Source organism: Coenobita brevimanus, chromosome 91 (assembly GCF_032717465.1).
Source record: "Coenobita brevimanus isolate Jiangsu-jjx chromosome 91, ASM3271746v2, whole genome shotgun sequence".
NCBI classification, from domain to species: domain Eukaryota; kingdom Metazoa; phylum Arthropoda; class Malacostraca; order Decapoda; family Coenobitidae; genus Coenobita; species Coenobita brevimanus.
Genome location: NC_137044.1, coordinates 16,029,231 through 16,043,044, shown reverse-complemented (window position 1 = coordinate 16,043,044; position 13,814 = coordinate 16,029,231). Strand labels below are relative to the sequence as shown.

General features: G+C 44.1%; 1 protein-coding gene across 1 annotated transcript in view; it reads right to left on the bottom strand.

The window, feature by feature from the left end:
• Window positions 1–13,814, bottom strand: part of LOC145411865 (protein turtle homolog B-like) — a 149,737-nt gene that overhangs the window by 36,650 nt on the left and 99,273 nt on the right. Inside the window, exons 6-7 of the mRNA XM_080281824.1 lie at window positions 6,828–6,982; window positions 3,405–3,549 (exon numbers count right to left, since the gene is read on the bottom strand). Coding sequence (XP_080137950.1) covers window positions 3,405–3,549; window positions 6,828–6,982 — 300 coding nt within the window. The remainder of the gene's footprint in view (window positions 1–3,404; window positions 3,550–6,827; window positions 6,983–13,814) is intronic.

Here is a 13,814-nt window from a genome sequence, read left to right as displayed (position 1 = left end):
TGTGTACCCCGTGTCCCCTGTAATCCAACCAACCTGCGTAACCAATGGCCCACTCATACACCGCTCGCCTAAGCCCACACCGGCACAGAATTGCACGGGAGGGTCGCTTTGGTCACAGTTCCTACCCTCCTCCCCTGTCAGACTCGCAACATAGCAGGGGAAACTGGCGAAAAGGGGGCAATCAGAAATAAAAGACGGGAGAAGCTGGTGGCAGAGGGAGAGACAATGATTGTATTGTAAGGCGTTTTAACACTGACCATATAATTATGGCTTGCATCACCTTTGCAAACACATCCTTTATAATACGATTCTATTCTGCAAGAGGGAGAGAATGGCAGGCAGTAATGAAAACACACAGTAAATGATGACACGAGAGAAAGCACAGATTATAGACTGAGGTAAGGGGAAGAAAACGGTGGCAGAAATGCGTGACGTCAGGGTTATGGCTAATGTTTGTGTGAGAACAGAAGGCTTAGGATTAATGCCCATCGAATGAACGAGGAGCATTAATCACATCCTGTAAGGCAAAACGAAACAAAGGCACTTATTTCCAGATCCCCAGGTGAGCAGTTGGGTGAACAGGTTCGCATGAAGAAAATATTTTCCTGGGATTAGAACTCGGGTTTTCTAGTGGCAGGCTGGATGTGCTAACTACTTCACCACCGGCTTCCCATGTGAGGAAGAGTGGGCGGTACGGAGTGGTCTGGGAAGGGAGAGAGACTGAACGAGAGGTGAGGGGAGGAAAGTGTGAAGCAGGGGAGAGATAATATGAATGAGAGGTAGGGGTCGGGGAGGAGAGTGGTGAGGGAAGGGAGATGATGGATAAGAGCCAAGGAGAGAACAGAGAAGAACAGTGAGGGAGGGTAGAAAGAATATGAATGAGAGGCTATGAGAGGAGAGAAGCGTGGTGAGGGAGAGGAGAGAAAGGCAGAATGAAAAAAAAAAAAAAAACAGATAGGACAGAACAGGAGTGCAGTGAAGCAGGGGAGAAAGAGGCTCGGAGAAAGAGGCTAAATCAGAGATAAGGAGTGGAGTAAGAGGTTCAACAAACGGTGAGGGGAGGAGTATGGTGAGGGAGGGGAGAGAGAGGCGGAATGAATGGAAAGGAGAGGAGAGGAGAGGAGAGGAGAGGAGAGGAGAGGAGAGGAGAGAAGAGGAGAGAAGAGATGAAAGGAGAAGACAAGACAGTGTTGAGGAAGGAGAAAGATGTTGAAAAAGAGGTACGGGGAAGAGGAGAGTAGTGAGGGAGGAGACACGAGCGGAGAGGGGAAAGAGGATAAATGAGAGGAGGGGAGTGGAAAGGAGAGGAAAATAATGAAGGAAGGGAGTAAAATGAGTATGAACATGTTAAAGTGCAAGTTGGGAAAAACTAGACCAAAGAAATTCTCAATTTTTTCCCTTCTAGTTTAGACTTTTTCTCGGAGGCGTTCGAAGGGGCTTTAAGAGAAGATAATGCAGATTTGGGGAAGAAAATACGTGAAAAATTACACTGGAAATATAAGAAAGTATCAAAGGATGAGGCTGAGGATAAGGAGGGAGGCGAAGGAAGAGGTAGAGGAAGAGGACGAGGAAGAGGGAGGAAGGGGGGGAGGTTGGGGTAAGGACTGGAATATGATACAGGTAACAGTGAGAAACTACAGTACACCAAAAACGTTGCCCAGTGAATCGGGGAGTTTTCGTCCCAACTTTTACCTCAATTTTCACCATAGGATAATTTTTGTCAGATTATATCCAATTCCAGGCAGTGTAAGTAGGTCCTTAGGCATGAGAAAATATCAATAAAAGTTGAGAGAGCTACAGTGAAAGAATGTATATCACCAATAGTTGGACTGGGTGGGAGAAAGTGTAAAAATCATACACTGAAATGAGGAAGATCAGGAAAAAATGTGATGCAGAGAGGGTGATATGAAATGGGAAGGAGACTGCCGAGATAACAAAGGAGGAGGGAGACGCACTAATGAAAAGGCCAGACGAGTGCAGGAGGGGGTTCTCTCAGAGGCTGTCAATAAAAGTGACATAAGAGAGTGACAGGAGTTATTATACAGGGAACAGTCCGCAAAAGAATACAAAGGGGAGTGGCAGTGGTGTAGTGGGAAGCACACAAGGTTCACAACGGAAAGGTCCCAGATTCAACTGCTAGGCCGACCACGAGACCTTTGTCCTTAGTCCAATCTGTTCGCACCTAAAACTAAAGCAGAGACCTAACTCTGTAACCTGATGGTTGCATGTCATAATTAGGGGGAATGGTTGCTAGATATTTTTCTTGTCAGTCACGAGAAGACAATTGGAGGCTTGCCCGTGATGCTGAACACTGATCTGATGGCAATGCCGTGGACAGAACTGTTCAAATGGGTTTTTCTTCCACACATGGAAAAGTAGTTCACTAGTCGTCAGATGTAACAGTTTCAATTATACCTAGACCCTCTTCAAGCTGTGAATGGGGTCCTAGTCCGGCTAAAGCTGTTTTTTTCTGACCAATAAATTACTATTCTAAATGTAGGTATAATTCTTTGTAGTAAGCACTGTTATTACCTCCCTAGTACAGTAGATAATCTTGAGCAGACCCAGGTGACCAATGGACATTAAGAATACCGGAAAACTATAAGAACTACCATGGGGCAGTGACAGATAGCCGTTAAGATAGCAGGAGCAATTATCCACCACGAAATGCTACAGGGTATAGAAAACCAATTAATGTGGTGTGCCCTGTACTCTGGTCTCGCTACTAAGGAATATTAAGGACCACAGGAGTGTATCTCTAGCCATATGAGGAAACAAATTCTACACATGTTAACACTTTATGTCCAGTGCCATTTTTCTCCGAATTCTTATTATTCATACAGTAGATGATGTTATTAAGCTTAAGGGACGATTCTTGCAGTGGAGATTTTTACAGAAGGCTATATTGATCTCTCCAGTTTGAAAAGTTTTCCTAAGCTGATGATAAGGCTAAAACGAAAATTACATCCTAAGACTGAAGGAATTAAGCCTGAGTCTGTAAGGGTGGAGATCTACCAGTATAAGGTCCGTATTCTAGATGGTATTGGAGGCTTTATACCACTTCGTTCCCTGCGATTTATTTTGCACATTACACGTTTCTGTTCTCTTGTACGTTACTGAGGCACACTATGACTACCGGTTCTACAAGTCATGTAAATATTATCGAAGTGAATATCAAGGTATACAAGCATAAAAAATCGCAAAGAAAAAAATGCTACGAAGTCTCCAGACTATCTTTCTATAGCCAGAGGGTTTAATTTCGAAGGGCGGAGGCCTTAATCTCGAAGAGGGGAGACTTCATCCCAAAGCGGGTTGCCCGGCGGTTGCTCTCCCTCCAAACTCACACTATCCTCATTCGTATACCTCTTTCCCACAGTGTCACTTAAGTTACAACGATAACTCACATAAGATGTTGAGCCTGAGTCCATCCTCTCTGCCAGACTGCGGGATGTCTTTGTTGTGGGCGCGACAGGTGAGGTACTTCCCGCTGTCACTCATCTCAGCGCGGTACTTCAGGATGGACGTGGTCATGCTGCTATCCGGCGATGTCTGTAGAGGATTAAGCTGTGGTCAGTTGGGGAGGAAGTAGGGATGTGGTCAGCTGGGGAAGGGGTAGGGTATTTTAAGCTGCGTGAGGATGTGGTTCGCTGATAAGGATAGGATGGGAGTGTGGTTACCTGGAGGGGAGGGAAAGGTGAAAATGTGGTCAGCTGGGAAGGACTGGATGGGAGTGTGGTTAGTAGAAGGGGAAGGAAGGGTGAGGATGTGGTTAGTTGGGGAGGATACGATGTTGTGTGGCTAGCAGGTGGAGAAGAGTAAGCCTGTGTGTGGGTGGCTGGTGGGGCCCTGGTTTGTTGGTAGGGTGAGGAAGAGTGGGGTAGGGTGGGGGCGTAATTAGTAGGAGACAAAAAACGGTGGGGTCAGTGTCATCTGATAGGATTGGACCATAGCTGGTTGGTGGGGCGGGGCTGTGGATATTTGGTGAGATGGGATGCGACTCTGCAGTGGTGGTCAAGTGGATTAAGGCTATCAAATAGGATGTGGCCCATAAAGGTATACAGTACATCCAAAGGGTGGCTGGGGTTTACTGCTCGCATAACAGCTCTCAGGGACAAGCAACTGGTTACTATCACCCTAAATGTCCGGACTGGGTAGCCAAGCCTCGGGTCCCTACGTTCCTAACGGACTATAGAGGACTTGATGATTTATGGATAAAAGTGGATCAGCATTGATGTCTGCAATTGTACACAGAAAATAATAACAGCAAAACCTCCATACATTTCTAGCGTACACAAAGCGATGGTTATTTATCAACTTGGGTAACATGGGGACCAGAGGCAATCAGTGGACTTTACGCTGGCTCATTGATATGCAAATGCTAATTCTAGCCAATTTCGTTCACATTTCTCTCTATAAAACACACACACACACACACACACACACACACACACACACACACACACACACACACACACACACACACACACTGTAATACCATCATTCCTTGTCTGCGTCACGGATAATCACTTCAACAACAACGTCACTCCAACAACGTGTATTTTCATCACGGTATCACCAAATTATTCTATTCTACTTTAGGATGATCTCTGATAGCAAAGTAGTTAACGAAGTCTATAACTAATCCTTCTAGTTCAAATAACTCTCTGGAGGTACCATGACTGGAATAAGAAAAAAAAAAGTCACCGGACTCACGGGGTTAAGCAATGGAAGGGTCTAGCTTAGGGAATTCTAGTGAGCATTGATGTAACACAAAACTATGTTCGGGTTGTTTTTCACTTGACAAAACTGAGCTATTGCCACAACTTTAATACTAAGTCGTCACTACACGATATTCAGTGAGCTTTGCTTTAGTTATGAGGCACTAATAGGTCTACTTGGTTACTAGTGAAACCAACCCTCCAGGATGACTATACTTTATCGTCGAATGAACTTAAAGGAGTTATGGATTCTTTCATTAGGTTAGAACAAATGTGCAATACAGTACAACGCCTGTCTAAATTCCGTTGATAATTTCACAGTGTGATATTCAACCGGTATCATCAGCCGAGTCATGTTTTGTTGGTACTGTCAGGGAAAAAAAGCTGGCCTACAATTGCACTATGTCTACCTTACACTTACGACTTGTCTGTGATTTTCCTCCAGGACACTTCATATCAAAGAAAATAATCTAGGGGCAGAGAAACATTCCAAACCTCTCTCAGCTTAAAAACATTAGCCAACAGAGGAAAGTGAGTAGATGTGGAATATTAGAACGTTCGTCCTCGAGTATCTCTTTTTCACACCCCATTATGATGAACTTGGAGCATTTTCATCAACTGTTTTCATAAACTAGCTGAGTTAGCCTGCATAGGAATTGGTATAAAGCAACATGCCAGACCATGAATGTAGCTTTCATTATCAAATTATCCCCTTCAAGCCGGGAACGTACTTTTTACTCTAGCTATTTTTACACGAATTGTTTTCAGCTTAAGAAAACCTTTTCGAACTAGAAAGGTTATATATATTCCTCAACCGCTTCACAGCTACGTTTTATCCCCTAAGATGAATAAAATCGTCTGGTGGTAGCTTGAACAACATGAAAAATACGTCTCCATGTACATGGGGATGCTTTAAACAATAGTCACTGCACTCTACAATAAGCATCCTTAGTCGGTTTTGCCATGAACCCCTTAGCTAAGGTGAAACAATTTCCATTTTAATGATACTGCTACCAGACAAGCTTATTCAACGATTTTGTGTAACTAATAGTGAATGGGTTGATTAAGTGCACATCTAACCCTTCAGCTGTGTGCAGATAATCGGAAGAAAGTGAAATATGTTACTGAAATGAAGTTAAAAAACTGTGAAAAAAAAAAAGGCCGTGATAACAACAGAAAGCACTAACGATGGCAGAGATGATCGCCGACCCTGAACAAAGGATTATTTTTCCACAAAATAATACGCTTCTGCACAACTGACATGAAAATACTGATTAACGCTGAATAATCTGAAAAGTGCGATTGGGCGTGAGAGTAGTGGGGGATTTAGGCGATCACGTTCTCTGATAACTATGAATACAACTCCACACACTGAGCCACTGAGCACTGAAGTTAATGAGGATATGTTTTATATATATATATATATATATATATCATTCAATCTATCTCTCTGTCTATGTATATCCATCCATCTATCTATCTATCTACGTACGTCCATCCATCATCCAATATATCTTTCCATCCATCTATCTATCTATATACCTATATATATAAAACAAATCTGCCATTACCAGAAATAAGACGACGTACAAATGCCGCATATTCAATATTACAATACCACATCCACCTCAGACAATGAGGGCATGCTCATCATAAGCTACTTTGCACAAAATATCTCTCTCTCTATATATCCATATCTTTGTTTATTTCTATATATATCTATACCTATATCTATATTTACTTACTTATCTATCTATAAAATGTGCCATACTTTGGTCATGGATCTGACAGCTCATTCCCTAAGGCTCAGCAATCCTCATACGTGTCACACACCTTCACATGTCACCCCTTTGGATCTTATCCCCACCATTCACACTGAATACACACTATAGGACTGTCTTAATCAGTTTCAGGGCCAGTTAGCATAGGGCTGGTATACGGTGGGTTATACCAGGAAGAGGGACGTTAGGGATCAGTGTGAGAAAAAAAAAATAAGATCGGTGTGAGGATACAAGGTCAGTTTTTGGTTTATAAGGTAGGTGCGAGAGAAGTATAAGGAGTGGTAGAAACCAGCATGAAAGCAGAAACTAACAATCCAATATCACCTACCGTAATCACCGCGCCCTTTAGTGCCGTGGTGCCCCCTTTCCACCAGGTAATGATGGCGGAGGGCCGCGACCCCCAAGCCTGACACACCAGCTCGTACTCACTGCCAGCGCTCAGGTTCCCGTGCCCACTCACGATGCTCACATTCACTGGACGAACTGAAAAGAACGTTAGGTTAGTGTTCTTGTTCTTGTTGAAGTTTTCTTCCTTACCCAAGGGATTAAAAATCTCTCTCTCTATCTATATACCTTGGCTGCTTCCCCCAAGGAAAGGGAGGTAGCCTAGACAGGACGACACACTCCCCATTTACTCATCCATTCAAACACATTCATTCGCATCTTAGCCCCAAAAGGAAGAAGGGACAGATCCTCACCGCATCACACCGTACAAGGGTCACCTGCGCAGTGCATCAGTGACATCCGCAGCAAGGCCCGACAGCAGAGCTGGTTTACCCCTGCCACATCATAATAGACCCATCCCCTTACCCGCACCTGACCTGACTAGCTGATCAGACCAAATGCGGGAGAATATCCCCTCAAGGCTACGTCATCATTTATTAATTCACAATTTCTAACCATTTATTTTTGGCACGCACAGCCACACTTCCTTGCTCAACAGACATCGCTTTCACATCCAACGCTCTCTTCACGCTGTCCATCCAACCTAATCGTGGTCTCCCTTTCAGCCTTACACCTCTCACATCAGAACTAGTTATCTTTTTCACCAATCGCTCATTATCCATTCTCTCCACATGCCCAAACCATCGCAACACCCTCTGCTCAACTCTATCAGCCATCTCCCGAACAACTCCAGTTCTCCTTCGCACTTCATCATTTCGCACTCGATCCATACGCGTCACTCCACGCATACCCCTCAGACACCTTATCTCCATTACATTCAAACTTTTCCTCTCTGCTACACCCATATTCCATGTTTCAGCCCCATATAATGCAGTCGGTACCACAACACCTTCATACAGCCTTCTCTTTACATCCATTCTAAGCCAACGACATCTAAACACCTTTTTCATTCCTCCCAGCACCTTGCTCCTTCGCACTTCATCATTTCGCACTCGATCCATACGCGTCACTCCACACATACCCCTCAGACACCTCATCTCCATTACATTCAAACTTTTCCTCTCTGCTACACCCATATTCCATGTTTCAGCCCCATATAATGCAGTCGGTACCACAACACCTTCATACAGCCTTCTCTTTACATCCATTCTAAGCCAACGACATCTACACACCTTTTTCATTCCTCCCAGCACCTTTCCTACTTCATTCATTCTAAACTTTACTTCTGCATCTATTCTTCCAACCACAGCAACATGTGACCCTAAATATTTAAAACACTCTATCTCCTCAAGCAACTCACCATTCAAAACTATATTCATCCCCCTACCATCTACCAACCTCGTACACTTCATCATTTTCCTCTTATTCTCATTTACTTTCAATTTCCTTCTTTCCCACACCCTTCCAAACTCCTCTACCAACTGTTTCAATCTCTCCTCTGAATCAGCCACCAGTGCAGTATCATCTGCAAACAGCAGCTGCTTCAGATTCCACTCTCCACCATCAACATTCATCAGACTCAGACCTCCGCCTAAAACTCTTGCATTCACCTCCCTTACAACACCATCCATATAAATATCAAACAACCAAGGCGACATCACACATCCCTGTCGCAGCCCCACTCTCACAGGAAACCAATCACTCACAGCATTTCTCACTCTTACACATGCTCTACTATTTACATAAAAACTCTTCACCCCTTTTAGTAACCTACTATCAAGTCCATACAATCTTAAAACAGTCCACAAGGCCTCCCTATCAATTCTATCATACGCTTTCTCTAAATCCATGAATGCCCAAAACACATCCTTGCCTTTCGCTAAATACTTTTCACACACTTGTCTCACAGCAAACGCCTGATCCACGCAGCCTCTCCCTTTCCAAAAGCCACACTGCTCATCACCAATCACTCTCTCTGTACCCTCTCTAACTCTCATAATTAACATTCTACCATACACCTTACCTACAACACTCAACAGACTTATACCCCTAAAGCTAGTACATTCATACTTATCACCCTTGCCTTTATACAGCGGGACCACACGAGCACTTGCCCAGTCAATTGGCACCATACCTTTCACAAAGCACACATTCAACAATCTTACTAGCAAGTCAACAATAGTCACTCCACCACCCTTCAAGCATTCCACAGCACACCCATCCGTACCTGCAGTTTTCCCTGTTCTCATCTCCTTTATTGCCTTCTCCGCTTCCTCCTTCGTGATCAAAGAATCATTCAACCCTCCCAACACATTTATTCCTTGCACCCTTCCATCTGCCACAATCTCAGCCACCCTTTCCTCCTGTACATTTAACAATCTTTCAAAATACTCTGCCCATCTCTTCCTTACTGCATCCATCTCAATTAAAATATGTGGGATGAGTGCTGTTATTCTTCTCGTTCTAGTTCACTTTTTTTTAACCTAACGTACTAAATGCCTGTGGGAAATGGGCCTTCTGCTGACAGTAATGAGGGTCGTATTTTATGTGATTCTGGAGATTTCGTAACAACTGTACCTTTGCGCTTTATTCAACACAATACACCTCAGTATCTTTTATTTTATTTTTTTGTGTTACTGACGCACGGTATGTCGATATTAAAAAAAAATGGTGCAACAGAAAACTACGGAGTAATAAGCAAAATAAATCGATATGAGAGAAAAGCTATGAAGACTCCCATGTTATCTAGAAAACGGCCTAGAACAACAGAGTGCAGGCTGTCCACACGACTATGATGAAGAGCCTGCTAGCCATAATGAGAACACCGCTACTCACAAATCATCCGCGGCTGCCAAGAGGGATAAGGAATGGGGGTCTTCTTGACGCGGAAAGTAATGCGGGAGAATTTAGCATCTACAGGGGTCCGCGACTCTCATTTTCCCCGCTGTGTATGAGAGAATGAAGGAAAAACTGACGACTGTGAGGGAAAAGTTCGCGGCAAATAAAGAACCAGGGAGAAATAAAAATGTGCTGAAGAAAGGGGAAAGTGCGACAGATGAAGATCTTGAGTGGCAACGAGTCTGTGAGAAGAACAGTGCAGGCGGCCTTAATTTTCATTCACGGCACATTACTGTGTGTGTGTGTGTGTGTGTGTGTGTGTGTGTGTGTGTGTGTGTGTGTGTGTGTGTGTGTGTGTGTGTGTGTGTTCCCATAATATCTCAAAATCAAGTAGGCAAATTGCATCCACACTTTGCGGGCAGTATCCCGGGGTAATTGGCTTGTTTATGATACATTTGTTTGTATAATCTTTATACCATATCCACGATTTTCACAAGCAGACCAAAGATTAGAGGGACGTTCGGCGTAAAGATTTCCGGGCTAAGGAACTGAGTAGGGAAGTGGCTCAAGATCTCGGTATATGGAGGCCTGCCACAGGATGAAAGGATTTACACCAGCTTGCATGGTCAATGATCTCTAAATTTAAATGTAAACGTAATTTAATCTATACTAAACCCCACAGGGAAAAGTTAAAATATATGGTAATAATGTAATTGTTGACGGCTATATTCATATCTTTTTGTCTGAAGTTTAGGATGTCCCTCTTCCCTTCTTCCAATATTTTCGTCGTGTTCCCTTTGTCCAGTAGTTTCGTCTGTTCCACTTGTCTAGTTTTTGGGCGCGTTCCGGTCAGCCAGTAATTTCGTCTCTGTTCCTTTCGCCCAGAAGGCTAATATCGTCCCTGTCCTCTTCGTCCAGTAATTTCGTCCCTGTTCCTTTCATCCAGTAGTTTCGTCCCTTTTCCCATCGTTCCGTAATATCGTCCTTGATCCCTTCGTCCAATAAATTCGTCCCTGTTTCCTTCCTGCCCTTTGTAAAGCTCGGACGGTCACCAATAATCAGGTTCACGACATAGTTTAAGTGCGTGTTCAAAGGTGTTGGGCTAAAATCTTGGCTCTCGTGTTATTTATACTGTGAGCCCTCTTCTTTCTCGTTGCTCCCGGTCACCTCGTCAAAATTCTTCAGCCTTGTTAATCTGGCGTCTCGGCGGGTCTGGAATGACATCACAGGACCTGGTACGATATTTATAAAGGTTCTTGATCTCACGTTGTGGTTAACTACTTCAATATGATGATGTTTTGCTTTCTATCTTAGTCACCACACTGTCTCATTCGGAGTAAAGAAATTTTCAGAACTGGGGACGATAGACATAACCTTTATATATCCTTTTAATATGAGAGATCTTTGTTCTTGGTATAACCATCTGGGTGAAGTCTGACTGAAGTGAAAAATACGTCCAACTATCCAAAGACTTTTTGAAGTTTATTCTTGCCGACTTCAGACAATCATATTAAACTTACGGGTATGCATATTTTCACGTTTTATACAATTGTCTGGTGGTTGCATGAATAAACTTAGACGTGTGTGTGTGTGTGTGTGTGTGTGTGTACGCACCTACATACTGTACATCACCTCCGACATCTCTCCTCCCTACCATCCAACCCAGGTGGGTCCTGCCTCTAGCCTGGCACAATAACCCCACACTTTTCTTCTCCCTCCTCATCTCAAATCCTATAATCTTCCTCCTTCCCTCCCTCGCCCCCTCCGAAAACCATTAATACCCCCCATGTCCATTCCACACACACACACACACACACACACACACACACACACACACACACACACACACACACACACACACACACACACACACACACACACACACACACACACACACACGTGATGGGAGGCGTGGTAGGCCAAGAAGAAAGTGGACAAATATGATAAATAAGTGTGTGAGAAAGAACGGACATGGAGGGTGATAAGGCTTGAGAAGTAACAAGAGATTGAGCTGGCTAGAAGATTTTACCGTATGTAGTCAGGATTCCAGGGGCCTGAATAGGGAATGAATGGGTATTTGGCCCATATTCCTAAACATGTTGTTGATTAATTCTCCCACAATCATATTCTTTCCTTTTCCTTGCTTTCTGGACCCTGCTTCATCCCACCTGCAAGTGGGAAGAAGAGCGGGATGCTGCCGCCGCTGCTGCTGATGATGAATGTATGGCGTTTAATACCACTTGAATCCAAGTGACATCCGTTCTAATTTGATCATTCTGCTACCAGGCGATTTTATTCAACTTAGGAAAGACCTCTTGTACTTCAAGTGACTTATGATGCCTGTATCGAACTTCCCCAGTTTGTAAAGTTTATCCTAAGCATAATATCCTCAGCAGGTAAGGGGATGGGTCCATTATGATGTGGCAGGGATAAACCAACTCTGCTGTCATGCCCTGCTGAGGATGTCACTGATTGCACTACACAGTTGACCCTCGTGTGGTGTGGTACGAAATCTGTCACTTTTCCCCTTGGGGCTAAGATGGGAATGAATGTGTTTGAGCGGATGCATATTAGAGAGTGTGTCGTCCTGTCTCGGCTACCTCTCTTTCCTTGGGGGAAGCAGCCTAGGTATATAGATAGATAGACATAAGAAAGATCTCTTTGATCTTATAACACTACAAAGGACGTCTTTGATAGCCGCGCCCACACCATCCTTATCCACCACCCCAGCACATCCGAAAAGGTGTCTTTTGTCTTTAGCCACACCTTCAGACGCACCACAGACACATCCCATATGAACACCACATGCACCTCAGACACACCCCAAACACGTCCCAGACGCACACCGGACCACCCCTGTGGGCGCTGAAAAACACCAGAATGATGCATATCTTAATTCATTCTGTCCGCCTCTAAGATATTTTTTTCTTATCTCAAGCAGGACCATTGGTGGAAGCGATTTACCTTCATATACTTCAAGAAACAAAGCTAATATTTACTGTACATCCTGGATCCAATACTGCCCACGTCATTTCACACCCTCACATTCATCTCATATTCTCATATTCGCCCTACACCCTTACACCTATTTCGCCACACCCTCACACCCCGCATATTTTCCTTGTATCCCATGCATCCGCCTCGCACCCCTCACATTTTCCTTATATTCTGACATTTACCTCCCACCCTTATATTTTCCTTCGACCATCCCATCCGGCTCGCACTTTTATATCTCGACCACATCATCACACACCTACACACCCATCACACACCCTCACACCTTCCCTCCACATCCACCACCCATCCACATCACAGGCCACCACACACCCACCGCACATTCACCCACCCACCCACTACTCACTCTCCATACGTCCTTGTATCAACTACACACCCTCACATCTACAACACGCCCTCACATTCACCACACACCCTCACACGCCCCTTCAAACCCACAATTTGTACACACACTCACACCCACACTCCCTCACCATCACCCTGTAGTTCAGTCAAATGTAAAAACTGCCTAATAATCGTCACAGCTATGCATATTTACACAACTAACAAAACTGATACAACTAACGCTCTTTCTTGCCAATGGCAGAATGATGGTATAGTCAAGGATACTTGGTGGCTTACTATTCCCCGCCTGGTGGTGGTTACTCGCCAGTTTTTTTTTTTGTTTTTTTTATTTTTTAGTTACTAGGTTTTAAATAATTTTCAAGGGTTTAACAGAAAACTTGGGAATTGTGTCTTGAGATACCGGGTACAGGTATATGTAGAGTACTTTTCATGTTTAAAGGCGTGAGGCCATGGCAACGAGAGCTGGTAGGAAGAAAGAACATCAAAAAGAATATCTATCTATTTATATACCTAGGCTGCTTCCCCCAAGGAAAGGGAGGTAGCCGAGACAGGACGACACACTCCCCATTTACTCATCCATTCAAACACATTCATTCGCATCTTAGCTCTAAAGGGGAGAACGGACAGATCCTCACCGCACCACACCGCACAAGGGTCAACTGCACAATGCAATCAGTGACATCCGCAACAGGGCCCGACAGCAGAACTGGTTTACCCCTGCCACATCATAACAGACCCATCCCCTTACCCGGACCTGACCTGACTAGCTGAT